The sequence below is a fragment of the Idiotropiscis lumnitzeri genome, chromosome 18, assembly GCF_059441095.1.
Source record: "Idiotropiscis lumnitzeri isolate Australia: NSW breed Sydney's pygmy pipehorse chromosome 18, RoL_Ilum_1.0, whole genome shotgun sequence".
Taxonomy (NCBI): Eukaryota; Metazoa; Chordata; class Actinopteri; order Syngnathiformes; family Syngnathidae; genus Idiotropiscis; species Idiotropiscis lumnitzeri.
In genome coordinates, this window is record NC_142408.1 from 5510507 (window position 1) to 5526875 (window position 16369).

Here is a 16369-nt window from a genome sequence, read left to right on the forward strand (position 1 = left end):
TTCTTTCATTCTGATTTATAGGTCATCTTAGATTATTTTAGCCTCCTAGCTCATCCCTGCTCATTGTTATTTCCAAGTCACAAGTCTAGGGTGAAGGGCTACCTGCGTCTGAAGATGGCCTATTTACCGAAACAAGGCGGACCTGAAGAGGAAGCCGGAGACATGAGGGAGGAGGCCGAGGTAAGCTCAGGCATAGCGTTTATTTATTTCTTATTTTCCACATAGAGAAATGAGGTCAACATTTAAGTCTAGACTAAAAGTTCAAGGGGTCACTTGCATATAAATGACCAGTTGAGGATGGCAAAAGAACAAGAAACTTTATTTTAAGTGCAAGAACTCGTTTTGTGGATTTTTCTTTCACCAAAATCATCTCACTCAAAATGTTTATGTTGAGGTCCTGCATGTCATTCCGTTTTACATATTTAAATGTCTTTGGCAAAAAAAACTATATTTGTAATATTTTTCCCCAATGTTTTTAGAAAAAAATTTGAGCTTTGACTATGAAAAAATGTCCAAAATAAACCATTCGACTGCCACCCATTTCATTTGTTAACTTGAAACACTTAAGAAGAATCACATAACTAATTTATTCGACCACCTGTTATTGAAGAGACCATTCAGCATCATGAAGTGCTTCGACGCGGTCCCTTTTAATTTAAGTGCACTTCATCTAGCCATCCGTTGAAAATGATTCTCAAATACCTCAAATGGATCGTCCTGAGATTCATAAATGCGATGTGTCCAAAAATGGATGACTTTTTCATTTCAGGGGTGGGATGAGTCTGCGGATTCGGGTTCGCAGCGACCCCAGCAGCTGCTGCCGCCGTTGCCTCCAGGCTGGGAAGAAAAAGTGGACAACCTGGGCCGCACCTACTATGTCAACCACAACAATCGTTCAACTCAGTGGAAACGGCCCTCCAACATGTACTATTCCGATACTTGGAACCGTCACCAGCATGATTTTTTTTTTTTTTTTTTTTTTTACAAATTAACAATCTCCCGTTTTCCCCTGCTAAGGGACGTGATTTCGGAAACCGAGAGTGACAATCGGCAGCGACAGATCCACCAGGAAGCACATCGCGTTTTCCGTTCAAGACGTCACATCAGCGAGGACCTGGAGAACGAGCACATGGAGCTGCGTGATGTTATTGACAATGTGAGGAAAAAAAAATCTACACACAATAAAAAGAGAACATATTCGAGGGACACCAACAACAAAAGTGAGATTTGGAGTTCAGAGTTTGACCAACATTTTCAGGGGGAAATGGTAAATCGCACAAGATGTCATAGTCTGCCAGCTCTGGGCTTTTGCTTTGCTTTTAATTCATCTTTTATTTTATTTTTTTGGGGGAGATAAGCTGAATCCCCCTAACTTCATTCAATATAAATTTTACCTCCAATTTTAATGGGGGAAAAAAGAAATATCCGAAAAACTTTGAAAGAGTTGATCCCATTGTCTTGGGAGTCATTCCAATCAGTAGCGTTATGGTTGAATCTCTTTCTGTCTGTCTGCAGTCCTGGGAGCTAATCACAGAAGAAGACCCAAATGACAACCTTGCCCAGTCCCATCCTAGCACGTCATCCATGCTTACCCCACAGCCCCCGCCGACGCCCGTCTCCCAGGAGTTCTCCGACGATTTGAGCCTGAGGCTGTCGTTCACCCCAGAGACCAATGGCGAAGTGCCTGGGCCCAGCTCTGTTCTGGTGAGAAATTAAACCAGCTTACATTTTTTTAAAGGAGTATCTTCAAAGTTGGACAGCAATGGGTCAGAAATTGAAAGTAGCTGTTTAGATTTTTCTATGACGTTTTCCCCTTTCTATGAAATATAATTTTTTTTTTGTTTTTGTTTTTAATCGCCTCAATATCGTAAGTTTTCATCTTGTGAGTGGGACTGGAATGGATCCCCCTGCAATAGACAAGAGTTGCAAAATCCAAACAAATTGGAGTTAACCACTTACTGTAACTACTTTCTAAAAACTTTGAAATGTCTCCCTCCCTCTCAGACCCAGTTATCAAACCGACTGCGCTCTTCCAGTATGACGGACGGTGTTAGCGATCAGGCTCAGCCTCCTCCTCTTGCGGTAAATATTTCTCAACGTTCTCATTTCCCTCCATCCGTCCCGTCGCCTCTCTTGCGCTACTTCCTCCCTTTCTGTTTTGTGACTGTTGAGCACTCATCGTCCCCGAGGGTTTTTTTTTTAGGCTTCTCCTTCACGTCTTCATTGTCGGTGCTGTGGGTGTACAACACATTAATCCCATTTTTTCCCCCTTTGCCATGCCGAACAGGTGTTGTTGCTAACGCTTCACTTTTCCCTCTTATTGTAGCATTTCCTCTCTTCTTGCCTCACTAGAATTACCGCAACACTTCCTCCCTGTCCTGAGAGCTGACTTAAAAGGAAACACTGACCACTCGAGTTAGAAACCCTTACATGATTTAAGATGTTAGTCACAGCGTCCGAGTGTCACATGATTCTTGATGCTGTCACACAGTTGAGTCATAGAGCTGTTGAACAAAGGAATACGACTAGTGCTGATGTCAGCAGCAATGACTGGCGATTGGTGGGTGGTGGAATCAGCCAGACGTTTGCTTTCCTCAGCCAATAATCAACATGCTACCATCACTGCAACATTGTTCAGGTTTAGTAGGCACATTTTAAGGCAGTCATTTTTTTTTTTTTGCAAAAACCTTTAAAACTTAAAAATGGCACAACTATGCACATATTGCTAACACTGCTGTAAATGATTTGAGTTATTATAGACCACATTTCCCTTAACTCATTCACTACCAGCCGGGTAAAAAAAAAAATAAATGGATCTTTGACGTATTTAGCCGTCAATGGGAGTGAATAAGTTTAATTTAGTGACAATGGGCATCGTCCACTGAACGCAAACGCAAATGAACATCATCAGGACCATCAGGAAAAAAAAAACAGGTCGTAGAGTAATTATTTGAGTTCTTACGTTTCTGAGCCCATTTAAACTCCCTTGCTAACCAAAACAGCATCACTGACAGACGCACGTAAACATCCCGCCAGATTAAAGAGTGGAGTTCTTCTTCCTGCACCTTATTCAAGGTGATCTGGCATCATGTGGCAACGTTGTGAGTGTTCCCGTAGCTTCTTTTTGTGTGATCACTCCACAGTGCTGTGTGTGTGTCCTTGTTCGGATTACAGCCGGCGAAAGTACAAGACTCTTCCGGCAAGTTTGCCTCAATTTCTGCCAGGACATGACATTGCTTTTTTATCTTAATAATTTTAAACTCCACTTCTCATTGACATAAATTGTAAAAAATAAATATTGTTTAACTCACAATACCTTGCATAATCCAGACAACTCGTACCCTCCAGACAACTCACAATCAATATACTAGTTTACCTCAATTCTTTTCTTTTTTTTTTTGCCCGTACCCAAAAAGGTCACAGCTCCCTTCCCCGGCACAATCACTTCCTATCGCCACCCTTTTGTCTTTTCGGTGTCTCTTCAATATACTGCCCCCCCACCTTGAAGACCCTCCCCTTGCCCACTTTATTAACGCCCCCTCCTGACAATACTGTTGTCTGCCACCAGCAGCGTTCCCATTCCAGAAGAACCAGAGCTCAAACAGTCTCAGGTGGTGAGGATACCACGGTAATGTCTCAGTTTATGTACAATACAAACTCTCTGCACCTCTTTTTTTTTTATACATTCATAAAAATATCCCCTGTACTTAAAGGTCTGAATTCTGTAAATCCGTTGTTGCTAGCTAATGAAGTGAGCCTCACGAAACCGGGCAGATCTGTGCAACAAAAAATGTGCACTTTTTTTTTTTTAAGCACTCATAATAATGGCCTTTATGAAACACTGATGTCATCACTGTCCTATAAAAAGCATTTCCCTCCCAAGTTTTGTACTGTTGAATTTATTTTACAACAGTTTGTATAGAAAATCACAGTTCAGGATGTACTTTGATTTTTAAGGTCATAGTATTATTATTATTTTTTTTTTTTTTTGTGAAACGGCAACAAATTTAATGTAGCAACTGCAAATGTGAAATGTGCTCCAGTCTGTTACCTGACTGGATGGGAGGTTCATCGACAAAAATAATTAATTACAATCTACTGCGACGTCATTATTTAATATATTAAATCGTCGCCTTTTGAGTTTCAACAGTGAATTATTGTTCACATTTGGTACTGCGCTTGTCCCATCTGAAGAACCCAGGAGAAGTCGTCACTGGAACGTCATTTGTTTGCTTCCCTGAAATTCACAAACATGACATGGCCTTTCCAACAAGGCAATCACTTTGATTTCTGCTGTCTAGAGGCTGAACTCCTCCGTATTTTTTTATACTGAGTAAAGGAGTGACTGTAGGAAGGAATTTAAGTTTCCCGTTCCTTACCTAAAACGTTCTGTTACACCTACTGTATATTTCATACCAAATGTTTCAGATTGAAAAATCTGAGTTCAAATACATGATTGCAAGATGTCACCCGATTGATTTTTTTCCGAATCCCTCAACCGACAAAAGGGTTGTGCGTTCCGTACCTTTGAATTTCTATCAAATATATTACATCTCCCTCCTCGAGACGTCCGCTTCCGATCTTCTCTGACTCGTTTATTTTTGCTCTCTCTCCACACCGGGCGGGGCCAGTCTCCCACAGCGACCGCGTTCAACCTGACCACCCCGGGCATGCCCCCTGGATGGGAGGAGCGGAAGGACGGCAAGGGGAGAACTTATTACGTCAACCATAACAACCGCACCACTACCTGGACTAGGCCAATTGTGCAGGTACAGCAGGTCAAGGAGGCGGGAGCTGAACTTCCGTCAACATCGTCGTGGCGTTGATTCTCTTTTCGTCCCCTTCTCAGCCGTGTGTGCGACCTGTTTTTTTTTTATGTGTCCACCTCTGGGTCTTCCTTCCCTTGTCTAGTGTTTTCTGACACTCCGGATCGGAGCCATGTGTTCTCCTTCCCGTGTTTTCTTCCACTGTGTTTTTCTGTCGAGTCTAAATAGCGACTGACGTTGAATATTTTTTTTATCCTGGTGGTTGTGTTGATATCAATGCATCTGTTGACTGTGCTCATCCTAATTCCCGTTTGTCTCCATCATTGATCACAAGGAGGGGATCCCAGTCGAAATCATTCCGTTGCGGAACGAGAGCGTTACTCGGTAGACCTTCGCCAAGGCTGAACAATCATTCATTTGGAAGATTTGTGGGGAGATTTCAATTACAATTATAATTACCAAACAAAAACATCAAATGAAAAACCTTCTTGGCGAAGGTAAAATGTGTTTGTCAGTGGTGCCCCTTTTCCACTGCACAGTATCTACTCATCTTGGTATAAATATTACGGCTGAGACCTCAAGTGTGCTCACCTCATGAGTGGCCAAAGTTTAGGGGTGGGCATGATTGATGAATGGAGCGTTAAAAATTTGGTAGATTGCTGAATTTTGTCGAATCAATTCAAGCTAAATGGGGTTTAACTCCATTCGCTGCCATTGACGGATATAGAAGCCCAAAAAGGGGAGGTATTCATCCGACCGCCCCTTTAGGTAGAACCCAGCAAAATGGGACACTGACGGAACTTTGTGCGCTTTCACACAGTTTCACTTCATCCCACAGTCAGATCACCAGATGATGCCAAGACCATTAAAAGAGGTGCGATGTCGAAAATATTCGTCAGACAACGGGGCGAAGAAAGAAAGTGTTAAACTGCACAGCAATGTGAAGTAGTGACGACGTCCCCTTCTGTTATGATTAAAATGCCAGGCTGATTTTATCCTCACGTTTTGTCGGTGCCGTTAATACAGAACTGCAAGAAAATGCAGACTTTTACAGGCAGTGTAAAAGGGGCTATTGTTGTTTTATTTGTCCTTACAGATGCATTAAATGCAGTGCGGTTTCCCGCTGCACTCGACTGTTAAGTGGAAGTGCGGATTGTGTCACGTTTGCCTCCCACCCATCTTAACCTCAAAAGTGTTTTTCTCCCCGGCAGCTGACTGAAGATGGAGCCAGCACGTCAGCCGGGGCAGCGTCACCGTCGGGAGCAACCTCGGCCCCGACACCTGCCCCCTCCCCCTCTTCCAATGCCTCCTCTAATGCCTCCAACAACCACCTCCATGAGCCCCAAGTCCGACGACCTCGTAGCCTCAGCTCCCCTACTGTCACCCTCTCCACCCCCTTGGAGGTGAGACGTAGTCACCCGTCCCTGTCCACCACAACCCCTTTCGAACAGGTGTGGGGAACCGGTTGCCTGGCGGCTTTACACAGCCTCGGGTGTCATTCTAACCTAAAACCTTATCAACTGTTTTAATTCTCATATGGAATAACAAGCAATTCATCAATTGTAGCATCAGACAAATGTATTTAAAAAAAAAAAAACATGGTTCTCCACCCCTTTTCTTACAAAATGACCCTAACCCTCTCCTGGTTTATTCGGTTATCTTAGTTTTCCAGGGTTTTGTGAACACTGAGTGAAAATTTCCTTTCCTCAAACTTGTTCTCCTCTCTTCCACTGTAATCACGCGTTTTGCTCTGGAGCTTGATTTAAAAAAAATTTTTTTTTTTTAAACAGCAAATCAATTTTTAGTTTTTAGATTTAGTTTTTCTGTATTCGGAGGCATTCCAACCAGCGTTCGCACCTTCGATTGAATCTGGCATTGCGATGATAAATCACCTCACAGAAATAGGGCTAATTAAGATGTATGCAATATTGTGTCTCTGTCAGTGGCTGGCGATACACCGAGGGAGCCGACCTGGTGGAGATTTAATTAAGGTGTGGGAAGGTTTGTGCGATGATAAGACGCCGTCAAAGCCTGAGACGCTAACATAATTACAGCGTCCAGATTAGACTGTTTTAATTAACACGGGTTTTGTCGTGTCATGTTCAGATGGGCACGTAGTCGGGAGTGAGTTCTTTGTGATGATGGAACACTAATTAGCCTTTGTGTAGTTGCTTTTAAAAGCTTAGAAGAACTGGGCAAGGTCGGTATGACTTCAAGCGCGGACTATCTTCATTAAAAGTGTTGGGATGTGAATGCTGTGAATCACTGGAATTTTTTCATTGGTTATTGTCCTCGGCTTTCAGTGAAAAGGTTTTTGTCTTGGGCTCATCGTCATTTGAATCAATTTTAAAATGTAGAAAATGTTTTTTTTTGGAATAATCAGAAATTTTTTTGTGTGTAGTAGAATAATCGCCCCTCACTTCAATGGGGATGGAAGACGCAAGTTATTCAAAATCCTTTTCCTCCCCAACTCGACTCATTCTTCTCTTACCAAAGCTGTGAATTTACAAATATTGTTGAAGATAAATTAAATGAATCAAGGTGACTCATTAATTTCATTCCGCATAATCCTCTATTGCTACAAACGAGTCTGTCTGCTCAAGCAAAGAACACGTAATTAGTGACAAGTTGATGTCAAGCTCTTATCCGTCTGTCCAAACCTTTTTAAAGTTTTATCTTGGACATTTGTGACCGATGTCCCTGCTCCTTTTTTGTCATTTTTTTCCATTCAGGGGGCCAACAACATCCAGGCACGACGAGCAGTGAAGGACACTTTCTCCAACCCTCAGTCCCCGCAGCCGTCGCCCTACAGCTCGCCCAAGTCTCAGCACAAGGCGCAGCAGAGCTTCCTGCCGCCAGGCTGGGAGATGAGGATAGCCCCCAACGGACGGCCTTTCTTCATCGACCACAACAGCAAAACCACCACCTGGGTGAGGAAAAACTACCTGCCACTTCTCTTAATTTTAATGAGATGTAATTAGATTTTTTTATTATATTTGAATTTAAAATAAAACGTAATTAACAAAAATATAAAATATTTCCTGCTCATTCCCGACTCCCTCCCGACTCTCTTACACCAAATCTAGGAGGATCCCAGATTAAAGTATCCGGTCCATATGCGGAGTAAAAACTCCATGGAGCCTGGTGAACTCGGCCCTCTTCCTGTAAGTACTTTTTGCTGCTAGATGCTGATGTTTCTGGTGGAACCTTGAAGAAAAAAAATTCTGAAACAATGGAAAAGCAACAGAGGCCAGGCCAGACCAAGCGAGCTCAGGGTAGCGAGGGGCCTGACCATTCTGCAGCCCGTAAAGCGCCTGTTGTGTTGAATCAAAAAATAAATAAATTTTAAAAATGCAAATATCGGGTCCAAACGGAATCTTTATTAATTTGGAGTTGCATTTTTACGAAAATAATTGTGAGCTTCAGCTCGATTTTATTTATTTATTCATTTATTAGTTTTTAATATTATAATTGGGAGGCCGCTTTTTTTCACCACGAGTATATTGCTTTCATCGACCACTACATCACAATAACGTCCTTGTCCTCTTTGCCATCACTGGTAGTGTCGTGGTGACGTCACAAAAATAAATAGTTTGATGCTCACTGAGAAAGATGAGCTGCATAAATGGATTTTGTGCGACTTTGCGTTGCGTAATGTTTTTTCCGACATCTGACGTTTATGCCGTTTGGCTTTTGAAGTTACTCTGTTTGATGTCTTGAGGCGCTTGATTAACTTGCTGTGCGAGGCATTTCCTTATTAGTGCCGTGAGAAAAGCGGCGACGCTTGCTGTGTGGTCTGGAAGTTATAGTAGTGACTCTTCTCGGCGTGCGTGGTTGGCGTGCGCATGCGTGTGTATGTTCTCTTATTTCTCTCTTCTGTTCTGGTGGATCTAATAATGTCCACTACTTCCTCGGCACCCTCCCCCCTCCGGGGCCGTGTGTGTTTGGCAGCACCTACCAGAGGAGGTTGGTCGGCTCCCTCCCTCTGCCTGCCTACCTACCTGTCTGGTCTGCCACGCTGTGGTCACGTCATGCCTGCAGACAGCACTGCGCTTTCTTTTGTTTTCGTTGTTTTTGTTTTCCTCTTTCTTGTGACCAGCATGAATGGGTTATACCTCTTTCCTAATTTTTCATCCCACTCCAGCTGTCGTTCTCCGCACGGCCTCTGCACCAGCACCCTCCCTTTTTTGCTCTCTCCCGGGGGCCTCTAAGATTACGCCATGTCTGTGTAACTGTATCACCGAGGGGACAACAGAGCACCCTGCGCGGTTTTTAGCAAGGAGGGTGATGAATGTGCAGTGGTGCCTCGAAGGTGGGCATGCAAATTAGCACACTTAAACAAAAACAAAATACGCCACGGAGATTATGTTTGTGGAATAATTTTTTCCAGAGTGAAAATTACAATTTGGCAGATTTTTGGGGGGGGGGGGGCAAATTATATATTAAAAAATTAATGAATAAAAAATAAATACATTTCAGATAACTTACTTTTTGGTCTTTTAATTTAAAACAATAAATTGAATTACAGACAGATAATTTGACTGTTTTAGAACATACATTAGGACAATTGATCAGGGGAATTATTTAATGCCACTAATTCTTTAACTTTTGGAGTCGGAAGCAAACCACTGTGTTCGGACGAATCTTTTGTTCCAATGAAAAGCTCCACAAGATGTGTAACGTGATCTTCACTAGTCGTTTGGGTCGTCATTTGCTGCTGGAGATGTTGTGTGAGCAGCACGTTCTTCATTGTTCAAATTCCATCCATTTGTATCACTTTGCTCCTCTTGGTGTGGAGAACCGCACTACAAAAAGTAATTGAGGGTGTTGAACTTTTCGAGGCACCACTGAGAAATTGAAAGCATCTCAAAGTTTGCTTCAAAGATAAAATTGAAAGATAGAAAATATGTCCGTAAGGCATGCATATAATGTCCGATGGCAGTTTGAGAAACTACGGAAAACTTCAAACCAAAGGTCCGAACTGCCTGCGTCTGCGTTTGTGGACTTAATAGCTTAGGAGTGTAGACTTGGCCTTTTTTAAGCCCTCCCTTGCCCTCCCCTACCGCCCCAATTCCCTCTCTCCTTTATCTCCTTACTTGAATTGCCTGACTTCCGGTGCTGGGTGAGTGCGTGTGTGGCCTGTGACTCTTAAGCGATCGCTCTCCGGTATGAACTGGAAGCAGTTGGCGATAGTCGTGGTAATGAGCCTTCTGTGTCATGTGTGGTTGTATCCGTCGTGTCTTTGCAGTCCTGACTCAAATAGGGGCAATAATTAAATAAATAAATAAAAGTCATCAGGTTTCCTTTTGGGGTGTTTGATTGAGCTTTGCTATTTATTTGGGGGAGGGGGACAAGTTCAATCAATGACTATTTGAGCATGGCCTGTTTTAAAAGGTGATTGTTTTGTTTAGTTTTTTTCTCACCACACACATTTCTCATCCCCCATTTTGTTTTATCTTTGTAGCCCGGGTGGGAGGAGCGAGTTCACACAGACGGACGCACCTTCTACATTGACCACAGTAAGTTGACACCCGAGACTCTTCTTTTCCATTACTCAATGTGGTGATTACTAATCTGCCAATGTACTTTCGGCACTGAAAAAAATGAAGCGCATCGGGTTTTTCCTCAATGCGACTTGTAAAACCATTATTTAACTTCACAGACAAAAAGTACAAGTTTAAAAAATAAGCCATTCCTTCCAAGCAGCAAAACACAAGTGTAAAAAGAAGCTTTTATTGTTTCTTTGTCTAGATACGAAGAACACACAGTGGGAGGACCCTCGCCTTCAGAGTCCTGCTATCACCGGACCCGTGAGTAGTTGATGCTTTCCATGCGTCATAAACGACACACTTTAGCCATCCTCCTGGCCGTGTGTCACTTCACTCACTTTGCATGCCAACACCTTCGGGTCAATTCTGTGCTGCACGACTTTCAGGTTGGCGTGTTTCCACCAAGCAGTGCAGCTCGCTATCCAATTTTTGGTGATTGCGTTGTCTGAACATTGGCGAGCGTATCGCCGTTAAATTGTCCACGCGTAAAGGCTGCACATTCATGAGGATGCTGGTTGATTTTTCAAATTGCTTATCTTGTCTCCTCTGCAGGCGGTTCCATATTCTCGAGAGTTCAAGCAAAAGTATGACTACTTTCGGAAAAAGCTAAAGAAACCGGTAAGAATTGGGATTCTTGGGTTGTTGTTCCAATGGTGAACCTCCATGATGATGCTTGATTGCAGATGCTTCCCGCCGTCTTTGGAGCTGATTGAATATTAATGACATGCTTTGCATTTTTCTCAATCAACACTTCAAGTCATCATTGCATGTTTTTTTTTTTTTTTGTTTCTTTTTTTACTGCTGGGGCTCTTAATTTTGAATTGTTAGGTGAGCGGCTGCTTGAGCACGCTAAAGGTCAATAACATGATTCATAAAGTGGTGAAACGGGCTCGAGGGAAAAGGTTACAGTTTTATATTCGTTGATGCTGCTTGACTTTCTGGTTGTTGAAATTCAAAAGTATTTAGTCATATAAATCCGCTTTAATGCAGTCCATGTCACAATCAACGTTCATTTGGTTAACCATTGAGTAAAATAAAATTTGTTTGACTGTTTGAGATAGCGGTAATGTTAACGCTATTTTAACACAGGTGTGTGACGTCAGCAATTGTTTTTGACGAGACTTTTGAACGTGTGCGACAACAGGCTGACATCCCCAACCGCTTTGAGATGAAGCTCCATCGCAACAACATCTTTGAGGAGTCGTACCGACGGATCATGTCGCTCAAAAAGCCCGACGTCCTGAAAGCGCGCCTGTGGATCGAGTTTGAGTCGGAGAAGGGCCTGGACTACGGGGGCGTAGCGCGAGAGTGGTTCTTCCTCCTGTCCAAGGAGATGTTCAACCCGTACTACGGTCTTTTTGAATACTCTGCCACGTAAGTATGACAAATAGTTTGGCTGAGGTCTTGCGTCCCACTGGGACTTGTTAAGACATCCTTTGACTCAGTCGAACTCTTCCTCTCATTCAAAAATCCATCCTGATGCAAACTGTTTTCATATTCAAACAAGGGAAGGTCCCTGATTGCCTGCGTTGGTTGGCGCCAGCAATTAGCGCACATTTCTTGGCACTGTAGAGCAAAGGTAGCATGAACACAAGTAATGTCATGTGCTCAAGCACACAATAGAACCGTTGCTTTTGAGGTCTGGCGTCTAAAATTAGTCGAAAAGAAGTCCTGCACCTTGTGACCACACGTAATTCATCAACCAACATTGTCTTTACAATGTGCCCTCGCTAGTCTCAACATAATATGCTGATTAATATTGTGTTAATGAAAGAAGAATCAAGCCGCTCAATTCACCCGTTTTCAACCTACTCAGCAGGCTAACATTTTAACCAGCATCACCCCCTGCTGTCGACTGGAATCGACATCACAATGCCCTCGGCCCCGCATTGCGAACGTCACGTGACCATACCCAAAAAACGGGAGCCAACCAGAGGAGGGCATTGGACTGTCAATTGCAGATTTTTTTTTAACGGGTCCATGATGAGTAAGGTCCACGTATTAATTAATTAGCTCATATTGTCCCCGCTTGTTGCCACACAGACTGGATTTACATTGCAAGCTTGGCACATCTCCAATTGGGCTGCTGTGTTTGCACTGTAGTGCAACATTTACAGCGAGCATCTTTTGAAGCGTCTGCTTGATTAGACGCTAGCGTTTATGCGTTTATGACGTCAACGTGGCGTTGGTGATCCTTCCTGCGCATTTACACCATGCCGATACATCTCAACTTTTATTTTAAAGCAGAGATCCGTGATTGTCAATTAAACCATGTTTTGAGAGCAAAAGGTCATCCTTTTGATGGCTGTGAAAAGGTCCACCGAAGAAATTGACAGTTGTTGTGTATGTGCAGGGACAACTACACTCTCCAGATCAACCCCAACTCCGGCCTGTGCAATGAGGACCACCTTTCTTATTTCAAGTTCATCGGGCGTGTGGCGGGAATGGCCGTGTTTCATGGGAAGCTACTAGACGGTGAGCGTCTGAATTCTTGTTGACGGCCCGCTGCGGTTTCTGGTATTCACTCACAGCTCGCTTGTGCCCCCTGCAGGCTTCTTCATACGACCGTTCTACAAGATGATGCTGGGGAAACAGATTTCCCTCAAGGACATGGAGTCTGTGGTGAGCCATTGCAGTCTTGAGGCTCTTCAGTCTGATCCGTAAATCAGTTTTAAGTGGTTCCTTTTTCCCTCCGCAGGACAGTGAATACTACAACTCTCTCAAGTGGATCCTGGAGAATGATCCCACGGAGCTGGACCTGCGGTTTTGCATCGACGAAGACAACTTTGGACAGGTATGTGAGTTTTCACCTTATCAATAGATTTGTTGAACGTTTTTATAGTTATAGTTTTTTGTTCCTGCAAAATAGAAACAAATTCCTCTAACCTTGAGGCTCATCCCCTAATCAGTGTCTTATAATGTATCAAAGGCACATTGTTCACCCCTTCCATTTTTTTTTTTTCGCCCGCAGACGTACCAGGTGGACCTCAAGCCCAGCGGCTCGGATATGGTGGTCACCAATGACAACAAGAAGGAATACATCGAGTGAGCTCCTTAATGCTGTAGCAGTTCATATGTGCAAATTATGCAAGTGCTTCAGGTAGTGACACATTTTCACTCCCGATAGTCTCGTCATCCAGTGGAGGTTCGTCAATCGGGTGCAGAAGCAGATGAATGCCTTCCTGGAGGTATTTCTGCACCATTACCTTGTCGCCGTTAGGGGGCAGTGTAACCTGAAATTGTGTTGGAGCTCACTGTTGTTTTTGTTTTCAGGGCTTCACGGAGCTCATCCAAGTTGATCTGATCAAGATCTTTGATGAAAATGAACTAGAGGTGGGCATTCTTTACTTTTACTTCTTTCGACTAAAATGAACATTTGCCTTTATTTGCTAAATTGAATTTTGCTGTGTTTGTGCAGTTGCTCATGTGCGGCCTGGGCGACGTTGATGTTAACGATTGGCGGCAGCACACAGTTTACAAGAACGGCTACTGTCCCAACCACCCGGTCATCCAGTGGTTCTGGAAGGTCAGCCTGTTGCTCGTGTATACGCCGCCTGCTGTTTTTTTTTTTTTTTGCATCACCAACACGTGATCGCTTCAGCGGTGTCACCTTTGAAGATAAAAGTCTGTTTGAAAGAACAGACTTGTTTGCACTGATGAAAGTCTCAACCTGTCCCCGCTTATCATTTCACTTAATTTGAGGCTTAAAAACAAACACGGCAAATACAAAGAGCTAAAACTTTGCAACGTCACCAAGAATGGCGTCAACTACTCATTTTGGTCATTAGTTTTGCTTTGACGGAAGTGTAAAAGGTAACAACACGGCCTAGAATGAAGCTCAGTGTTGATTCTTTCATTGGATGTCTGTTGTTACCTTTAGATGATGCAATATCAATTCTGTGTTCTTACTTGCCCTTATTGTAGGTTGTCCTGTTAATGGATGCCGAAAAGAGGATCCGACTTCTCCAGTTTGTTACGGGAACGTCACGGGTGCCCATGAATGGCTTCGCTGAGCTTTATGGTTCTGCTTCCTCCCTTCCTCCTTTTTTTAGCTTTCTTGATGGACAGCAACCATATGAAAAACTAGAGATACAAAATAAATGACATATTGTTTTCAAATAAATACGTTTTAAATGGCTAAAACCGGAAAATCTGACCAAATATTCCTGTTCCAGGTTCAAACGGTCCTCAGCTTTTCACTATCGAGCAGTGGGGAACGCCGGATAAGCTGCCCCGAGCCCATACGTGGTATGGCACAGTCACTATTTTAGTTTTTTTTTTTTTTTTTTGTGTGTGTGTGTGTGTTATGTTTGAATTGAGAGATTAAATTCTCCTCTGTGCTTATTATGGAAAAATCAAAAAGTACTAAATTAGCTATCACCAATGTCCTCAGTATACAACAAAAAAGGAATTGACCTTTCTGTTCCAATTCTTCTGGAGTGACTAACATAAAATATTTTTAACCTGTCATTCTTTTGCCAGTTTCAATCGCTTGGACCTTCCCACCTATGACTCGTTTGAGGACCTGAGGGAGAAGCTGCTCATGGCCGTGGAAAACGCGCAGGGCTTTGAGGGAGTTGACTAAACAAGGGGTGCCTTCGTGAGGGGGAAAAAAAACGCATCCGAAGCAACCTTCCGATTTTATCGGAATTGAAAATTCAAAAAATGCGTCCCAACCGGCTGTCGTAGCATGTGGTTAGCCAACGCCGGACTGTTAGCCATACTCGACTGTACAGCGAGTCGACATGCCTGCTACGTCTTTCAACGGGGATGGGGGTCTATGTTAGGGCACGGCCTCCCCGCCCCGGCAGGGAAGGGAGAGTATTTAATCCCCTGGCATGAGCATGAAATACCACCCCGTTACCACTACACCCTGTGGAAGCACTACTACTAACTACTACTACTAACATTTCATTAGCTAGCGCAGCAGCCAAGGCCTTAACAGGGCTCCCAACACCGGATTACCTTAGCAGTCCAACTAGCCAATCACACTTCTGGAAGTCTGCCACGCCCCCCTCTCCAATGTTGCCACAAGGAGCCTTTTTGGTCGACGAGGGGGATGATTTATTTTTTTATTTTATTATAATTATTTTTTTTTTTAATCCTTGGTATGATTCCTTCAGGAAATATGACGTCTTTGTACTGATGTTTACTATTTTGGAAAATTCTCAAAGATCACGGAAAGTTCCAATGAAAAGAAAAAAAAACTCTTTCGTTACAGTGATTAATAGCAAACGTGTTTAAAAGATGGAATGTTTCTTTTTTTTTTTTTTTTTAATTGTTATCGCTACTCTGAATATTGTCGTCGTGTGCAGAAAAGCAGCATGAAAACGACAAAACATACGTCGTGTTGGCTCGTGATTCGGAGATGTGGGGCTACTTTCTGTAAGACTATCTTGAATAGTCCTGGCTTGTTCATCGTGCTGTAAATTGTTCTCTTTTTTGACATCATATAAATGTACATGCATTACATTTAATAAGTATTACTGATCAACACTAAAAATGAAGTGTGTGTGTGTTCGCGCGCGCGTGTGAGAAAGAGACAAGCTGTGATTTAAAACTCTTGAATATTATTAAGCAGCACGTTTCGTACGAAAAATGTAAATGACTAGAACTCCTTTTTTCTAACACCATGGAACCTAAAGGGCACTTTATACATCACTGAGGTCACCTGTGTCATCAACTTTTGAATGTGAGTCTACTTCATAAAAAGCGCTTAGCCGGTGCAATAGAACCCAGACTAATGTTGTTAAGCTGCTAAACCAACCACATTTTGGAAAAAAAATATATATATATTAAAAAAAAAAAATATTTCCACTTTCTGCTATTGCTGCAACCCTCCTTGTCATTTATCCTTTTTTATGTATATGCTTTGCTTACATGTTTAGATTTTTTTTCTAAAACGAGTCACTATGTATGTACATGCATACATATCCATATATATATATATATGTATATATATATATATATGTATATAATAAAATAAAACCTTTCTTTAAAGATGCCACTGCTCTCTTTTCTCAAGTTCTTGTGATTCATTTTACTTGAGTCCAA

At 42.7% G+C, this 16369-nt stretch overlaps 1 protein-coding gene across 7 annotated transcripts in view; it reads left to right on the top strand.

Annotated features, from left to right (window-relative positions):
* nedd4l (NEDD4 like E3 ubiquitin protein ligase) overlaps positions 1-15600 on the top strand; it is a 31250-nt gene extending 15650 nt beyond the window's left edge. For 4 of the 7 annotated variants that reach the window (XM_088280640.1, XM_088280639.1, XM_088280641.1 and 1 more), the window contains 24 exons: positions 78-180; positions 770-924; positions 1018-1156; positions 1516-1704; positions 2005-2082; positions 3569-3628; positions 4632-4769; positions 5978-6169; positions 7499-7696; positions 7853-7930; positions 10231-10285; positions 10518-10576; positions 10868-10933; positions 11460-11689; positions 12669-12790; positions 12867-12937; positions 13014-13109; positions 13287-13360; positions 13443-13503; positions 13589-13648; positions 13734-13841; positions 14240-14336; positions 14491-14563; positions 14798-15600. In XM_088280640.1, the coding sequence (XP_088136766.1) occupies positions 78-180; positions 770-924; positions 1018-1156; positions 1516-1704; positions 2005-2082; positions 3569-3628; positions 4632-4769; positions 5978-6169; positions 7499-7696; positions 7853-7930; positions 10231-10285; positions 10518-10576; positions 10868-10933; positions 11460-11689; positions 12669-12790; positions 12867-12937; positions 13014-13109; positions 13287-13360; positions 13443-13503; positions 13589-13648; positions 13734-13841; positions 14240-14336; positions 14491-14563; positions 14798-14900 (2605 nt within the window). In that variant the 3' untranslated portion in view covers positions 14901-15600. The remainder of the gene's footprint in view (positions 1-77; positions 181-769; positions 925-1017; positions 1157-1515; positions 1705-2004; positions 2083-3568; positions 3629-4631; positions 4770-5977; positions 6170-7498; positions 7697-7852; positions 7931-10230; positions 10286-10517; positions 10577-10867; positions 10934-11459; positions 11690-12668; positions 12791-12866; positions 12938-13013; positions 13110-13286; positions 13361-13442; positions 13504-13588; positions 13649-13733; positions 13842-14239; positions 14337-14490; positions 14564-14797) is intronic. The other 3 variants (XM_088280636.1, XM_088280637.1, XM_088280638.1) reach the window with 3 other exon arrangements.
* The last annotated feature ends 769 nt before the right edge of the window (positions 15601-16369 follow it).